We start from the raw sequence: 22,833 nt of genomic DNA on the forward strand, positions 1-22,833 counted from the left end.
TAAGTCATCTTTTGTAATCAAAGTACCCATTTAATGAATCTGTAATGGCAAATACAGTACTATTCAATAAGTGCAGTCAGTGTGAGGTGTTCCTCAGTATGGCCCTGCTACCTCCCTCTCCAAATTAACAGCAGAGCCCATGCTCCTCTGCTCTCCACAGGCTTCCCTGCCCTATAGCTTCATTTCATCTTTCACTTACCTGGTTTGCTTGTCCTTAGAGTTTTTTCTCTGAGGACTAAATTTAATCTTAACCAAGGACATAGAGCCTTTGCTCCAAGGGCTCACCACTTCTACATAGAGTACTTTGGGGTTTAGCTGAAGCCCCTGGTATCCCATTTCCCATGACTAAGGTGTTTCTTAGAGTACCAGACTTAGTGACCACTCAGTGATAACCAGAAATTACACTAACTATGCACACATACAGTTACCTGTATCTGGGAAGAAGCTGTTAGCCAGCTGTTGTTGCTGCATTGCCAGCTGCTGGGGCTTCATGCACATGGAAGGTGGCATGGCATTCATGGGTTTCTGTGCTAACACTGGCTGTGAGCTCTGTTGGGGCACCAAGCCTGTCTGCCCTGGTTGCTGCCCACTTAGCATATGACCTTGGTTAGACACCATAGCCACAGATGGGGCCAGGCGCTGTTGAAGGGCATGAGCTGGTGACTGGCTGGGCATCAGTGACTGGCCCAAACCTGGCTGTCGAGTACTTCCAAGACCCAGAGCAAGCTGCTGTGGGGGCCCAGCCTCATGTGGCAAAGGCAGGGTCTGTGCAGGGCCTGGTGTAGGAAGGAGGGAATGTTGCTGCTGCTGTTGCTGCTGCTGGGCAGGCTGCAGCTGTGCTGAAAGTTGCTGTTTCTTCTGCAGCTCCTTCTTCTCATGCTCTAACAGGTCTTCAATAAGCAGAGGCAACTCGCTGGCTACCAGGGAGCTCTCCATTTTGTCCAGCTCATCCCCAGATGCTGCATGTCCACTGGGCAAGGTTAGAGCCCCACTCTCTAGTTCAAATTTCTCCAGAAGGGAGGATCCACCCGGGCCACTCAGTGAGCTGGGGTTCAGCAAGTGAGCTGGTGTTCCTCCTGTGGCCCCAAATGGGCCCTTCTCAGTTGTGTGCCCACCGCTGGGGAATGATCCTGTACCTACTCGAGTGTCTCGGCTGCCCATCACAGTCTGACCTGGCTTCAGTCCTAGGCTGAGGGGAGTGGCAGGAGGTGCCGGCTCCACCTTGGGGGTATTAATGGTGAACTGGCAAGGAGAAGGATGGCGCCTTCCCTCCTCCACTTTGGGCTTCACCTCAGGGAGCACAGATGCTAGGCGAGGCTCAGAGTTGTCTGTGGCAGGGGGAGGGCGTTCCTCAGGGCCCAAGGATACTGGCTCCACCCCGTGCAGCAGAGCTTCTCGCTCAGCCTTCTCATTTGCTGACTCCACCAGCCTTAGGTGCTCATTAAAGATGTCCTTCTTGTCCCCAGTATCTAGCTCAGGGTCAGTATAAGCTAGTAGGTCAAATTCATCTCCATTAAGGAGGTCATCTAAGTGGGGGTCATTAGTCTCCAGGTTTTCTAGGGTACCCAGTTCATCATCACCCTTGGCCACATCCACACCCAGACCCAAGTGAGCAAGCTCTTCATCATCCTCTAGGGCCTTGTGGGCATCAAAGTCATCGTCCAACTCAGGATCCTCACAAGGCAACTTCCCAGCTTCCAAGGCCAGAGCGGGACGAACAAGTTCAGTGCTTGATGGTGGGCGGCTGACCAGCTCCAAGCCAGTTGGTAGGGCAGGACCCTTGGTATGGGGTGTCTGATGGAGGCTGTTGTTCAATTCAGGGGCTGGTGGGGCTGAGGGTTTTTGTGGGGTAAGGCCTGAAATAGCCATGCCCCGAAGACCTTCAGGAGCCAGTCGATGGGGTTCCTCGCTTACAGGGTAAAAACGGGGCCTCTGAGGGGGACCCTGACCAGGAAACGGAGACCCCCCAGGTCCAAGTCCTTTCTGTACATTGTGTCGCAGCTCAATGAACTGAGCAGGACCAGCTGGACCAGGCACTGGCTCAGCAGGTCCTGGAAGGCGGGTGGGGATTCCTGCTAAGGGGGAACCTAGTGCTTGGCGGCCAAGTTCAGGTCCAGGAGTTGATGGAAATCGAGCAGACATTGCAAGTCGCATGGAGGTCGCTACTGTTGCCTGCTGTTGCTGCTGCCAAAGTTGTTGTTGTTGCTGCTGCTGCTGCTGCTGCTGCTGCAGGGGTAGGGACCCAGGATAGGGTGTACGCTGATAGAAGGTCTGGGAGCCTCCAACAAGTTGCCTGGAAAAAAATTCAGTCGTCAGTGAGAAGCAATTAATACAGAGGACAGAAGAGAGACGTAGGATAGTGACAGAAGATGGAAGAAATCGTGAGGGAAAGAATGAGGAAGAGTAACAACAGAGAAGGGCTAATGTCAGGGAAAGACCAGAGGCAGAACAGTAATGACAAAATCTATCCCATATCCTGTCTCTCTGTCTCCATCCATCCATCCGTCCCTCTCTTTCTCCCTCCCTTTCTCTTACACATACATACAAACATACATACATACATACATACATACACACACACACACACACACACACACACACACACACACAAACACACCCTACCTCCTGGAATCTTACCTGCTGTTCACATCCATAGAAGAAGGTGTGGCTGGTGGAAGTGGCCTGGAGAGTCGGTCATCACTGGAGAAGGCTCCTGGTCCCAAGACGGGACCACCTAGCTTGCTTGAAGGTAACCCCACAATACTGCTCTTATCCTAGACAACAGAAGTAGATGAAGGTGTAGCCACCTTCAGTACTCTGGCCCCACCACCCCTGGCTAACCTACCTACCTGGGACCCAGTGAAAGGGGTCTGGCCTCTACTCAGCTGTTCAAAGGCAGGGCTGCTGGGCTCAGCGCCCCAGTTGCCTGGAGGCCCCACTGCACCTGCAGCTGCTGCAGCTGTTTCCTTCTCCTGCCTCAAGTTATTACGCTGAATCTGCTGCCGAATCAGCAGTTCCCGGAGTCTCTGGCGCTGTCCAGAAAACAGAAAAGTAAGCCCATTCCATTCTAATCATGCAGTTGGACTTTGGTGGTGCAGACCTCACTCAGGAGGCACAGGCAGATGGATCTCTGTGAGTTCCAGGCCAGCCTGGTCTACAGATCGAGTTCCAGGACAGGCTCCAAGGCAATACAGAGAAACCTTGTCTCGAAAAACCAAACAAAACAAAAGACATTCTAATTGTGGGGCTGGAGGAGAGGCATGGTGGAACCACTTACGGGACATCCACTCACCTGCCGCTGTTTCTCCAGCTCTGTCTGGCTGAGGCTAGACATGCCTGCATCCTGGGCACTTGAGAGTTCAGGTGTTGCCAAAGAGCTACTACTCATTGTAGCCCCTGCGTCTTCTCGCTTTTCCACTGGAGAGGTGATGCCTGCCCTTTGTGAGGCTCCATGGGACAAGTAGGGGAGGGGTCCCTCGGGTGTGGGAGGTGGCAGAACTGACGCGGGGCGTAGTGGGGACAGCCCATAGCCCTCCCCTGTGGGCCCACTGTTGGGCCCCAGGGGGCTGCCTGATGGGTGAAAGTTCCCCGTGGCTACTGCAAAGTTTGTGCTTTGAGGCTTGCCCAAGGTGGGGCCAGGCCCAAAATGGCTGTTGATCCCATGGGGTGGAGGGAGACCAGGCTGAGGGACAGGAGGCTTTAGGGAAGACTCCCCTACCCCCTGTGGGAAAGTGAACCGCATGGGAGAGGGGGTGCCCACAAATGTGCCTGTCCCAGGAGAACGGGCAAAATTGGGGGGTTGCCCACTTGGGACCTTGGCATGGAGCTCACCTGCTGGGCCAGAGGGCAGGGCTGCTGGGAAGCCCCCAGCTCCCAGGGGAGTGTGGGCTAGGGGCCCAGCCTTAAAGGCAACTTCAGGGGGCTGGGGTCGGGGTGGCTTATGCAGCGGGGCAAAGGGGTCACGGGACTGAGGGCGTGAGGGTGGACGAGAATAAGGGTCAGGGGATTGGAAGCGAGGGGTAACAGGGGATGGGCAGAAAGCCTCAGCAGACAGAGGACGTGGGGTCAATGGGGACTGGGAACTGGACTGAGATTGAGGACTAGCGGGCACTCTGGAGAAAGGATCAGAGGGCAGTGATCGAGGAGGCAGGGCACAGCAGCTCTCAGGGGGTGGGGGCTGGGGTCGAGGAGTCAACGGGGGCTGGGCATAGGGGTCAGGGTAGGAGGCAGAACGAAAGACATCAGGGTGGCTGGGAGGAGAAGGGGCCAAAGCCTGGGCTGGGGGTGGCTCCTGGGCCCGTAGGCCCAGGCCCGGGCTCTGGGGCTCTACCTGAGATGCCCGAGGGGTTAGGGGGGCTTTGAAGACATCAGGTGCCTTTAACTCCAGGCCACCCAGGTGGGGGCCTGAGGAGGGTGAGTCAACACAGCCCAGGTTTGGGGGACCATAGCCAGGAGAGGATGCCCCAAGCTCTTCCTTCTTCACCTCTAGGGTCTTCCGGGACTCCCCAAAAGGTGGGGGTGAGAGCAGAGGCTCAGAAGCCTTGCCTCCCGCGACCCCTGGGCTCTCAGGCACTGCCAGGTTGTCCAATGAGGGGCAGCGAGGTTTGAGGAAGGGGTCAGGTGTGGAAGGCTGGTGTCTTGGGGTACCCGGTGGGGTAGTGTGGAATTCCCCTGGCTGGCCAGTCCCAGGTCGAGTTGTGGTGCCCAATATTGGGGGCTGGGCAGGGGCTCCAGAGGGGCTTGGGTAAGGAGGATAGGTGGGTGGTGCTGCAGGGAAGCGTGGCTCCGGGGCATAGGCAGGGGCCAGTCCAAAGGGGTCCTGCGAAGGCACTTGGGCGGGCACCTGGGGCGGGAGCTTGAGGAAGAGCTCACCAGGTGAGTCAGGGCCGGGCACTGTGCCCGCTGGTGGCTTCAGGAACCCGTCCGCAGAGGTAGACAAGCCAGCAGGGGTGGTGGGACTGCCAATGAAAATAGTGGGGGCCGCAGCAGGGGGCGGACTTCCCAGTGCCCCTGGCTGGGAGGGAATACGGAGATGGAGGGCTGGTCGATCAGTCTTACGGGCTATGTCGCCCACCTTGGCCTGCTTGTTGATCTGGCTCTCAGCCTGCTACAGAGAGACCAAGCAAAACAGTCAGACTGTTTGCTGTAGGAGTGACTAATCCAGGGCCCCCAATTCTAGCAAAGCCATCCACTCACCTTTTGCACCTTGTTGATGCGGTGAGCAGCCCGGTTATCTTTGGCCTTTTGCTGAGGGACAAGCACAAAACATAGGGCTTCGTGCTTAGCCTCAAACCCAGCCCACAATCTTGCCACATTGCCTCCCCAGAAATCAGTCCTTCCCGACCCAGCTGCTTTGGGATGGCAAGAGACAGGAGAAGATGGATAAAAGGACAGAAAGGGACTGAGAAGAAACCCTAGAGATGCTTCTACGTCAGGTCTCAAGCTGGCCCACAGACTCTTACCAGGTAGGGGGCTTTATCAGCAGCTGGAACCTTTCTCCAAAGCTTCATGATTTGTTTACATCGGCTAGACCAGTCTGAAGAGCAAAAAGATTAATCAGAGGAGGCTTGGCAGATGACCCCTCCACCTGCCAGGCTGTACCCCTATCCCTCACCCAGAGGTACCTGGGTAATCTTGCTTGAGATTAGGAAAGTTAATGTTGGCATAGAGTACAGGTGAAATAGTGGAGAGCTGGCCCAGTTCCTCATCTTTTTCCCAACGCTGTAGACTCCGCTGGTTATAGGACAGCCCGTCGCCCTCGCCCTCGGTGGTAGGGGTGGTGGGAGTAGAGGGCGTGGTGCCCCCTGAGCCTGTCCAGGGGCTGTCTGGCTCACCCGGTTCTGGGCTAAAGAAGCCCCCGCGCTCCCTGGGGCGCAGGGGCAGAAAGTCACAGAGGGTAAGGATTTCAAGACCCACCCCAGACAAATCGCCCAGAGCCCCAAGCCACTGCTCTGTCTCTCTTGAGGAAGGCCTCTAAGAAGGGAGTAGAAAGAACAGACAGTTGTCTCTTCAGTGGCTCAGAGCCAAAAGCAGGCAAGGCAGCGACCACATAGAGGGCCGGGACAGTAGAGGACAACAAGGACCACCCATGATAGTTAAGCACAGATACCAACCTAGAATCCAAGAAGGGAGACTGGCAGAGGCCTGGGTAGGAGTCCATTGGGCTACTGGAGGGGAGGCTGCCCAAAGGGAGTCCACCTGCAAGAGCAACAGGGTCAGTGAAACCAGCAGCGGCTGGCCCACTGAGGTAACAAAGCACCTTCCTCAGAGTTGCAATCAGCTCCCTGCCATAAGCACCTTGGAGAAAGGGCCTCTGCAATGGTGTACGGCTGCCTTCTAGGCCAGGAGTTCCACAACCCAAATGCTGTTCTCTTTCTGAACCCAGGACATCCTTAAACAGCTGCTGCAGGTCCTTGGACTCCATCTTGGGCAGTTCTGTGTTGGGGGCGATGACAAAGCACACTGCTGAGGAGGAGGTTCACATGACACCACAGAATGACAAATGGTCATGGCCAAGGAAGGTATAACCAGGACTCTCCCGCCAGAGAAATCTCCATCGGTCCCACAGACAGGAACTTCTTTTCCCATGGAGGACCCTTATACAGAAGACCACCTTGTACAAGCCTTACCTTCTGTGGGAATCCTGTCTAAGTCGGAGCTAAGCATTCCTTCACCTGGAGTACCTGGCTTCTCAGGGTCACTGGGCACTGGTGATGCCTTTACACCCCCATCCTCAAGACCTGTAACTTCCAGAAGAAAACCACCAGTCACAGAGGTATGGAGGTACGACAAGAGGCCAATGTGACCCCCAGGAGGCAGGGAACTGTGTCCAGGCCCCAACTCTGGCAGTGTTCAGGGGCAGAGCCAACCGATAACAAGCAAAACTAAGCAAGACCCAGTTCCCCCAGCAGCCCTCACCTGGCATATCAGCCATGCCCTCGGGCCCACGGGACTCTTCATCTGCAACATCTGGACCATCCTCTCCTATGAGGAACAATTCCATTCCAATCAGAGGTGAGTGACACCTGATGCCCACAATTGGGGGTGGGGGTGGGGGTGGGGAGATCTTGGCCCACCCTTAGTTGGCCAGCCCTCCCCCTAGACACTTTTGCCAACTATGAGGCAGAAAGGTGGACTGGACACCCCAGAGCATGTCATTTCCATCAACTGACCTTTGTGCAAGGCAGTGAGCTCCTTCTTCTCTGAACCTCCATCCCCTCGGGGCTTTTGAGCTCCGGGTCCGAAGCTTGGCCGGCCCACCCCAACTGCAAAAAGGGCTTTCCGACTCAGGTCCAGCAGTTCCTTCCCAAAGAAGGCTTCCTGCAGGAAAGAGGAGTCAAGAGAGACGGTTTCTTGATGCTATGTGGTGCACGTGCAGACCCTGCCTTCACCCTAGGGAGTCTGAAAGCTACCTGCAAGTAAGCAGGGAACATGTCTTCCAGCTTGCTCTTTTTGCGCCCTCTTCGCTGTTGCTTCTTCTTTTCATCCCCCTCAGCAAGGCTTGGTTCCACAGAGCCCTCAGCAGGCAGATCAGCAGGCATCACTACAGACAAAGGAGAAGGGCTCAGACTTTCTGAGGACACTAGGCATGCCAGGGTCAACTCTGTGGGGAGACTCTCTCTACCTACTCCTTCCTCAACCAGTTGGACCCTCCACCCACTTTGGCTGCCCTGAAGTGAGCCCACACCTGCTCTCCCTGGCACTGCCCATGTGCTGTAATCCCCACCTTCTTCCCAGGCCCCACTGGAGCCCTCACCCGTCTCACCCTCGTCGGGCTGCCCATCCCCACTCAACACCTCGGCCTGTGCAGCAGGCCCCCTTTTCACACGTGGATGAGATTTCCGCTGTCGTACCATGAAACCACCAATGCCTGTGAGGAAGCACAATTAGGAACAAGAAGCCACTAGAGACCTGGTGAGGGGCCCCCTAGTGACCCACAACCCCACTCCAGGGCCTTACCGGGCCGATAGGGTTTGCGCTTGCGTTTTTTGCTTTCCTCTGTCTCTTCTTTGCCAGGTTCTACGTCAGGGCTGGCAGGGCCTTCTAGTTTGATTTCACACTCCATGTGCTCCACACCACCTGCGTGTGACACAAGAGATGGGGGCAGGTCAGAGGAATGGGTCCTTTTACCCTTGTCATCCTGCAAGAGGGAACCCAGGAACCTGCCACAGTGCCACCTGAACAAGACCAACAATGCTAGAGGATGACCAGTAGTGGCTATGTAGCCCCTACCCAACATCCCAACTCCAATGGGCTGTGCTTTTCCCACTGTCTGCCTTTCTCTGAGATTCCCCAGCCCAACCTTCACCCTTGAGCAGCTCGTCAGTCTCCAGGTCCCCATCCTTCTTGTCATCAGGGCCAAGGGCATCTGAGGGCTCAGAACCCTCCAGCCCTGCCTCGCCTGGGAGGCCTAGCCGTCCTCGCCGCTGGCGCCGCTTGTGCAGTGGTGACATGGTCAGGTTACGCAGCACCGCCATGCCAGTTTCTGTCAGCCACACACCCTCGAAGCGAAAGAACTGGGGCTCTGGACAACAGGGAAGAACATGTGACCCCTGGACGGAGGCCCAGGGAAACCAAAACTCCAAATTTCAACCCCTGGTCCCAGCTGAGACACAAACAGTGACAGACAAGTCCTGCCAGACTCTAAGGGCTGGAGATAAAAGTCACCGGAGGCTCTACTAGCAACTGAGGGACCCCGAGTTGAGTCTGTTACTGCAGAGTCCCAGGTGTATCCAGAACCTATTAACCACGGGTTCACTGAATGGATTCTCACGCTAACAAGGAACAGGAAGAACCCTACTTGCTGAATGATAGCACTCTGAGCCCTAGACTGCACTGTAGCAGAAAAGATGACCTTGTCCCCTTCTGTAAGAAGAAAGGTGTGCTCTCCTGAATGAAACTCTCCTAGTAGAGAAGCTGACTTGCCTAGTAAAGATAGGAAGGCTTTGGTTCTAACCATAACTTTGCCACTAACTTGGTAAGTGACCTTAGGTAGGCCATTTACCCTGAGGATGGAGCAGAAGAGATGGTCTTAGCTGGTTTGGGTATTCAGAATCTCCGTGACTTACCTGGCTCTTTCACCTTCACAGGTACCAATTCTGGTGGGGCAACAGGTGCTGTGGGAAGGAGGACAAACCACAAGGAGCTTAGGGCACTGTCCCCAAGGAAGACACACTGTGTCCTCTTTGCTTCTTCCAAGCTGACACTCACCCACAGGCTTCACCACATAGGGCTGACAGGAAACACAGTCAAAGCCTTCATCCGCAGCCTGCTCCACTTCATCCTCTGTGAAAAGGCTCTCACAACCAGCATGCATCCACCTGGGAGGAGGGAGATGGGGATGAGCACAGCAAAGCCAGCTGATACTAGCACATGAAGGGGTCACGAGGAGAAAGGGATGCTCTCACCGTTCACAGTGGCGACACTGGATTAGCAGGTCTTCCTCCACATAGGGAGCATGACAGACAGGACAGGTCACCAGGCTGGCACAGGGCCCGCAATGTGTGTAACTATTCTGCCATTCACAGTGGAAGCCAGGGGAGGCGGCCCCACACTGCATACAAGACACACACCTAGGAGAGACAGAAAGACCTTCAACACCTAACCTAGGTTCCCAGAGGCACCTCACTGAGAACCAAACCAGCAGGCTGGTTCCCTAAACAAAAGCATTCAACATTGTATCTATTCTAACTGTATCTCCTGTCTGACCCCTGAAAGACTCCAGGGTTCTTACCACTTGCATTTCCAGCCACCCTTGGGCACAGTGAGCAGTGGAGGGTCCAGGCAGTAAGTATGGTAGCTAATGTCACAGTCGTCACAGAGCAGCAGACGTGAAGGGTCAGAGGCCTGGCCGCACACCTCACAAACGATACACTCCACACAACGCCAGCCCTTTAGCAGCATCACCTTGGTGATCTGGTATAGAGAAAGAGATGCCTCAGGTGTGTGTACGGGCAGGGGGACACAGGGCTTATATGTCGGAAGGCCAGACCTCTGAAAGAAAAATTTATACAGAGCACTCTTTGCCCCCCAAAAGTACATCTCCAGAGGCTCCTGGGGTCTCTGATGAACAGAGAACCACATCACTAGCAATGTTCCAACCCTAAGAGTGAAATACACATCCTTCACTAAGCAGACCCCCAAACTGATGACCCATTAAGTTCATTTCCCCTCAACTCTTCCTCACCTTTTAGAACCTGTTACTAATACAAGCTAGTAATGTTAGCAATGGGTTAATTACTAAATTAATAGTTTTGGAAAAACCCCAAAAGACTGATTATGCCTTAGGTTAAAGGCACTGCTATTTGTGGATATGGAGTTAGTCTCTATTCTATGATCTACTTCCAGACTATACCGTAGTTTGGTTTTGTTGAAACAGGGTCTCAACTATGTAGCTCTGGCTATTCTGGAGCTCACTATATGGGCCAGGCTGATCTTAAACTCACAAAAGATCTGTCTCTGTGTGGCATTAAAGACATATGCCACCACTCCTAGCCATATACCATGTTTCCTACTAGTAAAATTGTCAACATTTACACAATGAACTAAATTACACCAGCAAGTTTTGCCTATACAAAGAAACTACAACGTCAACTGTGAATTCCCAAGCACAACTAGTCAGTGACTTCCAAGAGCCACAGCCACTTTAAGAAATCGTGTGTGGGGATAAGATGGCTCTAAAGACAAAGGCACTTGCCACAAGTCTGATGACCTGAGTTTGATCCCTGGGATCCACATGGTAGAAGGAAAGAAATGATCCCACAAGATGCTCTCTGACCTCCACAGTTACACCCTGATACATGTACTCCCCATTCCCCCACCATACACACCAGATAAAGGTAATAAAATAATAAAAACAGTGAGGCAAGAATGGGGGAATAGGGGAAAAGGGGAACAACTTTGCCTGTAGCCTGTACATCTTGGGCCCTGAAACTCACCTTGCTGTTGACACAGTAAGGGTGATAGCATTGGGAACACTGAGAACAGGCCAAGAGGTGGCCCTCGGCCCCCCGGCCAAAGCTGCCACACACCACACACATGTCCTGTGGAAACACAGAAACCCAAACATCCAAGCATGCCTCTGCCTCTGTCTTGTTGTCTTTCTGTGTGAGGGAGGGAGGAGTATGGGGTTGGGGTTATATGGAAGAAGTCAAGGGTTCTTCTATTACTTTCTAGTCTATTCTCTGAGACAGGGTCTCTCAACAGACCTAAAGCTCACAATCTCAACTAAGCTGACTGGCCAACAAGCTCCTGGGATCCACTGGTCTCCTCCCCATAATACTTGAGGTTACAGGTTACAGGCATGGACGGTCATACCCAGTTTTTACATAGGTACTGGGGATTTGAACTCAGGTCCTCTTGCTTGCAACCATTACTGCTAAGCCTTGCAAGTATGTCTCTTCGCTGTCCCAGGTCCCAGACAAAGACCAGGGAGGCAATCAGAAGCCCATTTCATAGGTGACACTAGGTCACCAGAAGGCCTTGTATCTCCCACCCAACTCACAAAAGCTGTACCTCCCTAGGATGCCCTCCTGGCCCTTTCAAGTAACCAGAAGTACAGTCCCGCATCAGTAAATATAAGAAATCACAGGAAGACTAGCCAGGGTGAAGATTTGTCTGGTAAGAGTTGTATGTGGCAAAATATACAGCCACTTCAAGATCATTTAGGCTCCTGAGACCACATTTCTGCCCTTTTTACCATTCGGCAATTGCCATCCACTTCCTCATTAGCAAAGTGGGTACCTGATTTTTCCCACCACCCCCCCCACACACAGAGCTCAGCATGCCTACTTTCACCACTAAAGCTGGGGTCATCCCAGTTCAGTACGATACCTGCATTAGAACAAATTTGTCTGTATTAGAGAAGAGAACCACAGTGTTCTGCATGGTGTCATCATCATCCTCCTCCTCCTCCTTGCTAGGAGAACTATCAATATCAGCCACCTTAATAAGGAGAAAGTTGTAAAATGTGAAGAGAAGCCTGCTCCAGCTAAGCTGTCCTCTCTCCCACACTCAGGAAAGAGGTGTGAATTCCTGGCTAAGATGAAGGACTCAGAGACAGAACACTCCAATTCCCCAGCTGGGGGGCACAATGATAGAGATTTCAAGAACCCTCGGAGCCAAGCAGTCAAGCCCTAGACTATCAGGGACAACTGACAGGATTTTAAGCTTGCTTAACTCTGAGAATCATGTGAAGCAAGCTTGGTGGGGTGGGGGATGTTTTGTAGAGCCCTTCCTTACTACCAGTGTCTCAATGGAAGAAGTGGTTGATTTCAGTCGAGCCCGTCCTCTCCCTCTTCCTCCATGTGCTCCTCCACGAGGCCGGCGTCTTCCTGGGAAACTACTGCTACGGCCCTAAGTAAGGAAAGAGGGCCATTCAGCACCAAGTGTGTTGGGTCCAGAGGCTTGGAGGAAGAAAGATGACACAGTGTAACAGGTTTAAAGAAAAAAAAAACAATAAAAGCAACAATAACAAAAAAGACCCAGTGTCCTACTCAAAGGACAGGAAAGCTAAGTTTCCAAACAGCAACAAGTAGTGACCAGGCCAGGCCAATCTTCTCTTTCAAGAATGGTGAACGTGGGATAAGGACAAAAAAAAAAAAAAAAAAAAAAAAAATGAGTTGAGAATACCAAGTTTGGTTCCCAATTCTATTTCTGAGTGACCGTGAACCTGGGTAAATCATTTCCCCCTCTATGCACAGTGGTCAGCTAGGCAGAGCTGGACTGAAGGGTGTCTGAAAGAACCCAGATAGATAGGAACAGAGGCAGCTAGGGCTGTGACAGGAATGTGAGCATACCTGGTACTGAAGAGCCTCTTACCTGTTTGATTCTGGACCGGGCTGGGGAGCTGCGCCGCCGCCCTTTGTCTCCCTCTGCTTTGCCTCCACTGATAGTTGTCCCAGTATCACACAACAGTGAGTCGTCAGTCTCTGGTAGTGAGTCAGTACAGAGGCGCAGGGAGCCCTCATCTCGGGCTGGACTAACATCTGTAGACACTCCCAGCTCCATGGACAAGGAGCCGCCCCCCTCAGGATCAGGAGAGCCCAGCAGGGGCTCTGAACCAGGAAAACTGGCACTGGCATCGCCCTGGCTCAGATTAGAGATCTCATTAACGATGTCTGATTTGATGAGAGTAGATGGTATGGGGGCCACTGGTGCACCAAGCTCCTCCTGCTCTTCACAGGGTGAGCCCTGCCCTGCATGCTTGCAATCTGGGCCGTAGACCTCCATAGGGGTCACAGGGGTTAGCTCCTCAGGGTCCAGGAGCACAGGAGAACCTTTAAGTTCACTAGCCAAACTGCCAGGGGTCTGACCGGTCCTTGACTGTGAAGCATTAATATTAGCCCCATCTAGAGGGGTGGTGTCTTCTCCCAAGCCAGAGAAGTCATCCAGGGCAGGGGCAGGGCTAGGGGCAGGGCAAGAAAGGTCCCCCATAGGAGATGGCAGAGGACTGGTGGCACTGGGCTCCAAGGCTGGGCACTCAGGTTCTGGACCTTTCTCAGTCTCCATTTCATGCAGCTCAGCCTCATCCAAGACATCCACTGCCTTATGCACAGGACTCAATGGGGAGGGAAGAGACAGTGGCAGAGCGGGAGGGGAACACTGGGAAGGAGGAGAGGGTGGCGGAGGCAAAGGATGCTGAAGGAGTGGGGAACAAGGTGGAGGAAGGGGTTCCATGAGGATAGGAGAAGCAGGCCCCATTGGGGAGCCTGGAGACGGGGGAAGGATCATTGGGGGTACAGGCTCAGGGTCAGTGCAGTTAGCTTCTGGTGGAGGGCTGATAGGTGTCTCTAGGATGGGGGCAGCCAATGGTGACTCAGGGTCACTGTCCCTTTTGGCACCAAAGGGGTACTCTAACTCCCCCAAAGGAGACAGGGCTGGAGGAGCCGCAGCTGGGATAATAGGTGAGAGCGGAGGAGGAAGAGGATCTGGGGAGAAGAGAAAAAGAGAGGCTGTTAGATTAGACGCCGCCGCAAGTATCAAGACTGCCCCACGGTAGGGGGACATTAACATCTCCTTACCTGGTGGCATCAGCTGAGGTGACAAGGCTGGCTCCCCTGATAGGGACAAGGGTAGTTCCTCAGGAAGTGGGGATAGAGGTGGTTCCCCAGGCTCAGACACGGCTGGCTCTCCAAGCATGGGGGATAAAGGTGGCTCCCCAGTTGGGAGAAACAAGGATAACGCCTTAGGTGCAGAGCACTGGCTTGGTTCCTCAGGAGGTTCTTCAGGTCGAGGAGATTGGTATAGTTCCTCAGGCTTGGGGGACAGGCATGGCTCCTCAAGCATAGGGGACAGGCAAGGCTCCTCAGACTGGGGAGACAGGTGTGGTTCCTTAGGCTGAGGGGACAGATGCGGTTCCTCAGGCTGAGGGGACAAATGTTCCTGAGGCACAGGAGACAAGTGTGGTTCCTCAGACTGAGAAGACAGACACGGCTCTGCAAGCACAGGGGACAGGCATGGCTCCTCAGACTGTGGAGACAGGGGTAGCTCCTCAGGCTGGGGACAGAGTCGGGGCTCCTCAGGCTGGGGAGACAGGTATGGTTCCTCAGGCTGAGGGCAGAGTCTCGGTCCCTCAGGCAGTGGTGACAGGGGTGACTCCTCTAGTGGCAGGGACATAAGTGAGTCCTCTGGTGGTGGTGACACTGGGGAGTCTTCAGGAGGAGGGGACAGTCGCAAAGCCTCAGGTGGAGGTGATGTGGGTGAGTCCTCAGGGGGTGGGGACAGGGGAGATTCCTCAGGGGGTGGGGATAGCCGTGACACCTCAGGCAGAGGAGATAAGTGTGACAGGACAGGCAGGGGAGAGAAGCGGGATACTTCAGGTGGGGGGGACATGGGCGAGTCCTCAGGTGGGGGGGACATGGGCGAGTCCTCAGGGGGTGGGGACAGGCGTGATGCTTCCGGGGGTGGGGACAGAGGAGACTCTTCAGGTGGAGGAGACAGAGGAGACTCTTCAAATGGCGGGAACAGACGAGATGCCTCAGGTGGAGGGGACATGGGTGACTCTTCTGGTGGAGGGGACATGGGTGACTCTTCAGGTGGTGGAGACAGGCGAGATGCTTCAGGTGGTGGGGAGGTGGGCAATTCCTCAGGTGGAGGGGAGAGAGGAGATTCCTCAAATGGTGGAGACAGGGGTGAGGCTTCAGGCGGTGGGGACAGGGGCGTCTCTAGTGCAGGAGATGGAGGGGACTCCTCCAGTGGAGAAAAAGGAGACTCCTCAGGTGGTGGAGAAAGGGGTGATTCCTCAGTCGGTGGGGACAGGCGTGAGGCCTCGGGGAGCATGGATTCAGGTGATTCATCAGGTGGTGGGTACAGGCGTGAGGCCTCAGGTGGTGGAGATGTAGGTGATTCTTCAGGTGGTGGAGACAGGGGTGACTCCTCAGGCGGGGGCAGCAGTGGCATCTCCTCATTTAGGGGAGCCTCCAACTGGGCTTCAAGTTGGGTCCCTGCTCTCCCTGTAGACATAACATATTCAATTCTTACCAAGCTCAGCTCTAACTCCACAAACAGTGCAGGGTCTGAGGCAAAGTGAAAACTGTCTCTTGCCACAGAACAAAAGATTAATTTCAGGGACCTTTAAGCCCTACTCACCTAGTGGTTTGGCTTCACATTGCAGGGGCCCCGGTTCCTTGGGTTGCATAGAGGTCACGTGCCCACCCTTTGGCTGCCCTTGGCATGCAACGTACAGAGCATCAGGCTCATCAGTGGGGACATCACCAGGCTCTGGGGGTGAAAATCTGCAGAGGGTACAGGGAAGCAGGCACTGTGGCTCTCACCATCTAACAGCTCCCAGAGAGCACACTGGGACAAGGCATAAATACTATGGATTGCACTGCTGAATGTACACTGGTTTTACATGGGCCCTGTCAGTCTCACCCCTTCGGATACCCCATCCCAATCTCAGTGTACACGGCTTACCTGCTACAGAGAGGTGGGTGCTGCTCAGCAACAGAAATGACAGGCTGATCTCCCTGGGCTTTATGACAACGGTGACAGAGCGAATAGTTCTCAAACCATTCAGAGTTCGGATTCAGTTCTGCTGAGCCTGCCCCACAGGCCCGACATACCCGGCATGTCTAGGGGAAGCGAGCATGCAAGACAGACACTAGTCAAACCACAGTTGAAGACAGGAGTACACAGGACAGTAAAAGCAAGGCAAATCTGGAGATGCTGAAGAAGGTGGCATCAGAAGATACTCACCATACATTTCCACGAGTGAGCAGGCAGTTCCTCTATGGGTGGTTTTAAGCAGAACGTATGATATCCTTTGTCACACGCCTCACAGACCAACATCTTAGAGTCATTCCCAGGTTTCCTGAAGGGCACAAGACACATTATGAGATCTTTCCCAGCCTTATTTTCTGTTCCCACTTTGCATATGGCTACACATCAGCCCTCATACCCTTCCTTACCTGCAGGCTTGGCACTCTTTGCATTCAGGGCACTGCCAACCAGCACGCTTACGGGCAGTCAGAGCAGTGTCCAGACAGGCTCCATGATAGTGATGCCCACAGCTGGTACAGAAGAAGAGGTCACACAGCTCCCCTGGCCCCTCACACACTGCACAGCGAGCCTCTTCTGCAATAGGAAGGGACAGTGCGGGTCAGCTACCAGTGCTCATATAACTGAGCACTGTAATATACAGCCATCAGGTATTCATGGGCACAGAATAAAAAAAGAGCTACCAAGTGTCTATTAAATACATGCTAGGTACTACTGTAGGTACTGCAGATACCAGAGTAAATAAATATAGGCAAAGTCCCTGTTCCAACAAAGTTTGCATCCATCTTCCTGGGACAGAATGACTTTATATCTTTGAAGAATGCTTTGTGGCCCACTTGGTCCTTCATTTGCTCTATTTCCAAAGAACAGGACTTCTCACCCAAATGTGCAGCCCCCTCACTGTGGTCTGGGCAGAGCAGCTGCAGTGTTTTCATGGATAAGAAGGAACCACTGGCAGCTGCACAGGGAAAGTGGTAAAGCCGTGGACATCCAGGCGAGCGGCAAGGAATGGAGGCACCAAACCGGGTGCAGTGGGAGCAGCGCTGCGAGGAGGAACGGAGAGCCTCAGAGCCAGCCAGCTGTCTCTAGACAACAGCTCAGCCTTTCTCAGCATGGCACTCTGCCCTGATTCACAGGAGCCCACCAGCCCTGCCTTCACCTCGGACCTACCTGTGAGATCCCTGAGAAGATGGCCTTGTCCACACCACATAGTTCTGGGCCCTCCTGCCCCCACACACCTGCTGACCACACAGCACACCAGTGATGTGCCCAGCAGTGCCCTTTAGAGTTGGGAAGAGGTAAGCAGAGAGGAACAAATGAACACAGTGACTAGTAACTCAAGACTGCCAGCTTCCACTCTGCTTCCAAATCCACCTCTCTCACTCACCTCCAGGTTCTCCTAGGTGGGCAGGTGTAAGGCCCTCAGGGAAACCAATTTGTGACAGGTCCTCACTGGGCAGCACTGCTTCACGGGGCCCCGGGTTTCCCCCAGAGGACACCTCTGGAGACCGGGGCCAGTCAAATGGCAATTCAAAGCACTGGAGCTCCCTCTGCCCATGCAGGCTGGGCTCCCCGCAGTTACAGAGAGCACATCGCCGTGCCGGACCCCCACTGTGGACACACAAACATCAGCACTATGCCAGGACCTGACAACCCCATGACTGGCATACTCATACATCCTACTCATTTCATTCTCTCACATCCGCTTCTGTAAAGCCCTAGACACCAATCAAACCTTTATGTGCCCAGAAAGTCCCATTTTCCACAAACAAGTTACCTGCAATCATGAGGAGGCTTCTGAAGCCTGGGACTCCCAGAACTGGGGACAGAGACCTCCCCAACGCACAGGTTAGGAAGGTCTGGCTCAGTGGCACCTGGCTCTTCAGAGGCTGCAGGTCCATCAGCTGAATAAACAGAAGAGCACATATCAGCCTGAGATTACTAAATTCACTCAACACATGCATGAAATTATCTAAACTCTCAGTGGCTCACAGAGATGCAATTGAAACTTGCATCTCAAAGAACAAAGTTCTTCAATTACCTGTCTATTACAGACTTAGTCAGGACCTGTGCCAGGACCAGAAATAAAGGGCTACCCATGAGGAGCCCAAAGCTGTCAGCGCACTCAGAATTTGTCCTACCAACCTGCCGGTTCTGAATCTTTATCTTCACCAGGCGGCTTCTGGCTGTCCATCCCTCTCTCCGACTGGGCAGGGCCCTCTCGGGGAGACCTGTTGGTGCCAAAAGATACTTGCATGTCCAGTAAGCTTCTCCAATGAGCCTTTTCCCATTATAAGAAGTCAGCTCATGGTAATCAACCTCTTAGACATCAGAGACAAACCTTGTCTACAAATCTCTACAGTAATGACAAGTAAAACCATTCTGTCTTATCCCACTACCCACTTCCTCTCAGGGTATCTATTCTGCTTTCCCAATTCCACCCTCCTCCATAACAGTTCCTAGGGCAATCACATCCAAGTAAAAATACATGGAGTTACATTTAGTACAATCAATTTTCTCATCTTAACTTCTGGGCCATATTCATTGGCCTTTATCTGTAGGTCTCGGATCATCTACCATTATTCTACAGTCCTGAAAGTAGCAACCTACCCCTACCATGCCAAAATCCCTCCCTCAAAAGGCAGATCCCTAGGGTCTTGCAAGAGATTCAACACAGTACTAAACTAAAGGCTAGCTATGAATGGATCTCCACTGCTTTCAACAAGGACATCCCAAACACAATAGAAGGAGCCCTCAATTGCCAGGCATGAAACTCAGTACCACCACTGGCCCCGGCACTAAATAAGCCCTGGGTCTCACCTAGCATGAAGGCCTCAGGTTGTTGCCCTTAGCAACGCCAACTGCCCTTCTTTCTTAGATGCTCCTAGTAGTTAACAGAAGTGGGCCTTAAGAGTGACTGAGCATGTGTAAGCAGGCCTGGGGCTAAGCATGCTGGGAATTGTAGTCTCAGGAAGCACATTGCTACTTGGAGGAGGGCTAAATGGGGCAGGACATAACAGAGCAGAATAGTTTCCTTCCTCTTAAGTCAAGCAGGGTTTCCAAATACTCGCAGAGTTAACGGTCCCTCTCTCCCTTCTCAGAGAGTCCAGCATATATCAAAACCCAATGAAATACACAAATCTACATCTGAAAAACTTAAGACCCAAAGAATATTGCGTGAATTTTCCTTGACCTCCAAAGCAGCAAACTAAAGACTGAGAGGAGGCAAGAGTAAGAATTACAGAGATGCTAGGCCTGGTGGCACATACAAAAATGCCATTTCCTGGGAGACAGAAGCAGAGGGATCAATGCAAGTTGGAGGCCAGCCTGATCTACATAAAGAGTTCCAAGCCAGGCAGAGCTACATAGTTACACTGTTGTAAACAGACAAAAATTACCAAGATTATAACTAGGAAAGAAACCCTACATCAGAAGGTTGTAAAGGATAAGTGCCTGCAACTGTTAAGTGAGTGGGGTGGACCCTTTTCTTAATCAGAGTCTAGTGCTTCTAAAGAAGGTGAGGTATGGAGAATCCCAGAAAAAGAACTGTAAATAGTAACAGTCTGAGAAATTCATCTCCCATCTTTTCTTCTCCCCTTGTTTAGCCAGTGATCACACCAACCTGAGTACAGATAACCCTAAACTCTAAAACAGGACAGCAAATAATCTGGTCCATCACTTGGGGCTGAATAACAAGACAAACACTCAAAGTGCCCAAGATCAGTAAACCAATTCTCCAGTGAGTGCAATATCAGTTTTCCTTCCCTAAGTTCACAATTTCATTTCCAAATGTTGGCAATACTCCCCTGAGCCATGTCAAAGTAAAGGGTGCTACTTTATTTTCCTCCTGACACTCAGACCCTACCAGGTGAGGGACACAAGGCTTCACCTGATGTCTATTACCTCCATTCCCAACTACCTCCTTCCCAAACCTCACACACAACAGTCCATTTACAACAAAGCAGGATTCCTCCGAAGCCACCTGTAGGAAGTGGGAACTGGAGGTCAAGGCTCAAGCCAGGCCCATCTTCCTACTCAATGGTCACACCAAAGGTCCAAGAGGACTTCAACATTTTCTAAATGTTTACATCTTACCATTTTTTTTTCTATGGATCCTCCACCAACTTTGTTCTCAGAGTTGAGGCCAAGGGAGCCACAAACAGCAACAAATAGAAAGCAACAGTGATAATACAGTGGGTAGGAGGAGGGCCGCCTCACACAAGGCCGAGGGACAAATTCCTCTGCCCTCCCCCAAGCACAGCTTTCTCAGGCTGGTAAAGCTAGCACTGCCCAAGAAGGTACAGAAACTACCTTCTTCATCTAGCCTTGAGGAACAGAGTAGCAATGCCCTCCAAAGTAAGAGTCCCACTCATGGAGCTTTGGAAGGTAAAAGACTGAACAGCAAAGAGCAAACTGTCCTTTTTCTGTACCATAGTCAGGAGCATCTCCAAGAAGCCTGAAACCTTAGCCCCTGACTACTCAAGCCTATAGTCCAGCATCTATACCAAAATACCAAGTGTCAGAGCAATCTGGAGGCATTTAAGCAAATAAAGGCAAAGGTTTCCCCTGTCCCATCATTCACAGCCAGTAAACAGAGACACACATATACATCCCAAGGGGGTTTTCCCTGGATCGAAACTAGGCTAGTACCTGGGCCAGGGTCCTTCTGTTCTAGTAGCTGACACTTCTTAGTCTTACATCTAAAAGGCCCAAAGCAGCAAGAAGAGGGCAGAGATTTACTCAGCCACTTTCCTTCCTGTGTTCACCCTAGACCAATAGATTTCACTCCATTTTCTCTGCAAGGGAGGAAATGGAGGCTTGGAGGGGTGAAAGGCTGGAGCAGGCCCTTGAGTGAACAGCTCTTCAGTGGGACTCAGGACTTCCTGGTTCCCAGCTAGAGAATCAAACTGCACCTCTCTCCACCCCCATTTTCAGGCAGCCCTCTAGGAAGGATCCAAATAGTAACACATTGTCCCTGGGACAGGTCAGCCTAGGGATAGCCAGAGCTAACAAGGTACAGTGCCACCTAAGAAAGTCATTGGAGAACAGACAACAGACTCAGAGACCACTGATGACAGCTCACCCTACTCTACCACCTCTCAAATCTCTCAAGGACAGAAGCCCTACTTGCCCCTTTCTGAGACAAGACTCAAAGCGATCTAGCAAATGTATTATGGAGGGGTGAAATGAGGGAGCAAAATGCACTAGCCAAATCCCTGCTGGTCAACATGACAGGTGTGAGAGAGAGGCTGTTCCAGCCCAGGGCCCAGAGGCTGAGACAGGAGGTTCATGCTTCACCCTTCCTGCTGTACATACACACCCCTTCTCCCCAGCACCTCCTACCAGGGGTGGAAACACTGGCTTCCAGCAGAAAAGAGCACAAATAAAGTCATTTCTCCAGCAAAGAGGTACAAACCTCACCATTCTGCAAGCTGGGACAGCATCAGAGAACTATTTGCCACTCGGTAACCAGAAAAGCATTGTAGAGGTCTGGTGGGGGCTTTCAGGGTTGGCCAGGGACTCATGGGCAGCTAACTCTCTACACTAGGCCCAGAGAAAGCAGGAGACAAAAGCCATTTTTTTGCAGCCCACATTCGTGGAGAACAAATCTCAACAGCCTCCTCTATAATCCCCTGGAGATTATGTCCATCCCGAGAGGAGGGGAGGCAAAGCAGGTTAAGACACCACTAGGCCTTGCTGGGGTCACTTTGCCAGGCAGGGGTAGTTTCAAGTTGAACAGCAAGGCCAGAATCTGCCCCAGCCACCCCCTTCATCGCAACAGTTTCCACCCACCCTCCCCCCTGGTGAAGGACCCAGGTCTCCATGGCCTTCTCTGACTGTTTTGGGTGCCAGGCTAGGTAGGAACAACACTAAAGTCCAATCTGGCAATAAGTCCGACCTAGCAGTGGCACCCCCGGCCAGGGTTGCTCTGTCCCAAGGAACCCTGGAGGGTGGGGGTGGGGGTGGGGGACAGAAGCCTGGATTGGTGCTGGCATCAGGGCCTGGGTCCTAGTTTGGTCGAACTCCCTCAATACGAAAATAAACAGGCAGAGAGGCTACCTGGACATGTTCCCAAACTCCTGTAGTTCCCTGAACCCCCGTATCTTTAAAGAGGCACACCCCAAGAAACCAGGCCTCAGTTCTGTCTTGGTGGCTGGCTCAGGTTCTCCTGACAGACCCCGCCAAAGGAACCCTCCCCAGCTCTGGCAACCCCTTCTCCAACCTAAAGGCCAACACCGGCCAAGATAGTCCATCTGGCTGTGCCCCCAGTCCAACCCTTTCTGGGCACAGGCCGGGCGGACTTCACTCACCTCTTCACAGGGCGATCCAGAAATCTTCATCCGAGAACATGGCCAGAGCCCGGGCCGCTCCCCGACCTCCAACCGCCAGAGCGATCACAGCCGCCCCCCACTCGGGGGGGCTTAAGGGGGCCAAGAACGGTAAATCCAGGTCGGAGTGGCCACCCTTCCCCCGAAAGAAAAAAAAAAAAAAAAAAGCAAGAAGCCAAGAAGGGTTCTCTGCCTCGGGTTCCAGCAGTTTAGGTTTCCATGGACAGCCCCAGGGCGGCGAATCCCGAGCGGACACAAAGAGAGCACCGGTGGCTTTGATCTTGGGCAAACAGGCTCCGTATCCGCGTCGCCGGGCGGCCTCGCAGTCCTAGGGCCCGGCCAGCGCCCCGGCCGCCCGCGCCCGGCTCGGGCGGAACGTCGAGGCTCTCCAGATGGAACGTCGAGGCGCCTCCCCAGCAGCCCGGAAGGAATGCCGCGCCGCGCCGCGCCGCGCCGCGCGCCGGGCCCGGATGGAACGTGAGCCCCTAGCAGTCGCGCCGAGCCC

At 53.1% G+C, this 22,833-nt stretch overlaps 1 protein-coding gene across 13 annotated transcripts in view; it reads right to left on the reverse strand.

The window, feature by feature from the left end:
- The window catches only part of Kmt2d (lysine methyltransferase 2D), a 36,597-nt gene extending 14,139 nt beyond the window's left edge, over positions 1 to 22,458 (reverse strand). For 4 of the 13 annotated variants that reach the window (XM_051189833.1, XM_051189832.1, XM_051189829.1 and 1 more), the window contains exons 1-35: positions 22,311 to 22,458; positions 18,145 to 18,230; positions 17,777 to 17,903; positions 17,387 to 17,610; positions 17,170 to 17,279; positions 16,880 to 17,042; positions 16,410 to 16,575; positions 16,198 to 16,312; positions 15,916 to 16,073; positions 15,589 to 15,734; positions 14,022 to 15,452; positions 12,820 to 13,928; positions 12,241 to 12,354; positions 11,833 to 11,943; positions 10,938 to 11,042; positions 9,734 to 9,915; positions 9,408 to 9,572; positions 9,211 to 9,320; positions 9,069 to 9,116; positions 8,303 to 8,524; positions 7,960 to 8,079; positions 7,757 to 7,870; positions 7,413 to 7,543; positions 7,173 to 7,320; positions 6,919 to 6,984; positions 6,630 to 6,746; positions 6,298 to 6,435; positions 6,114 to 6,198; positions 5,625 to 5,866; positions 5,463 to 5,536; positions 5,197 to 5,247; positions 3,293 to 5,107; positions 2,850 to 3,032; positions 2,638 to 2,774; positions 429 to 2,293 (exon numbers count right to left, since the gene is read on the reverse strand). In XM_051189833.1, coding sequence (XP_051045790.1) covers positions 429 to 2,293; positions 2,638 to 2,774; positions 2,850 to 3,032; positions 3,293 to 5,107; positions 5,197 to 5,247; positions 5,463 to 5,536; positions 5,625 to 5,866; positions 6,114 to 6,198; positions 6,298 to 6,435; positions 6,630 to 6,746; positions 6,919 to 6,984; positions 7,173 to 7,320; positions 7,413 to 7,543; positions 7,757 to 7,870; positions 7,960 to 8,079; positions 8,303 to 8,524; positions 9,069 to 9,116; positions 9,211 to 9,320; positions 9,408 to 9,572; positions 9,734 to 9,915; positions 10,938 to 11,042; positions 11,833 to 11,943; positions 12,241 to 12,354; positions 12,820 to 13,928; positions 14,022 to 15,452; positions 15,589 to 15,734; positions 15,916 to 16,073; positions 16,198 to 16,312; positions 16,410 to 16,575; positions 16,880 to 17,042; positions 17,170 to 17,279; positions 17,387 to 17,610; positions 17,777 to 17,903; positions 18,145 to 18,193 — 10,141 coding nt within the window. In that variant the 5' untranslated portion in view covers positions 18,194 to 18,230; positions 22,311 to 22,458. The remainder of the gene's footprint in view (positions 1 to 428; positions 2,294 to 2,637; positions 2,775 to 2,849; positions 3,033 to 3,292; positions 5,108 to 5,196; positions 5,248 to 5,462; positions 5,537 to 5,624; positions 5,867 to 6,113; positions 6,199 to 6,297; positions 6,436 to 6,629; positions 6,747 to 6,918; positions 6,985 to 7,172; positions 7,321 to 7,412; positions 7,544 to 7,756; positions 7,871 to 7,959; positions 8,080 to 8,302; positions 8,525 to 9,068; positions 9,117 to 9,210; positions 9,321 to 9,407; positions 9,573 to 9,733; positions 9,916 to 10,937; positions 11,043 to 11,832; positions 11,944 to 12,240; positions 12,355 to 12,819; positions 13,929 to 14,021; positions 15,453 to 15,588; positions 15,735 to 15,915; positions 16,074 to 16,197; positions 16,313 to 16,409; positions 16,576 to 16,879; positions 17,043 to 17,169; positions 17,280 to 17,386; positions 17,611 to 17,776; positions 17,904 to 18,144; positions 18,231 to 22,310) is intronic. The other 9 variants (XM_051189831.1, XM_051189823.1, XM_051189826.1 and 6 more) reach the window with 9 other exon arrangements.
- Positions 22,459 to 22,833: the final 375 nt, after the last annotated feature.

This window comes from Phodopus roborovskii, unplaced genomic scaffold (genome assembly GCF_943737965.1).
Source record: "Phodopus roborovskii unplaced genomic scaffold, PHOROB, whole genome shotgun sequence".
NCBI classification, from domain to species: domain Eukaryota; kingdom Metazoa; phylum Chordata; class Mammalia; order Rodentia; family Cricetidae; genus Phodopus; species Phodopus roborovskii.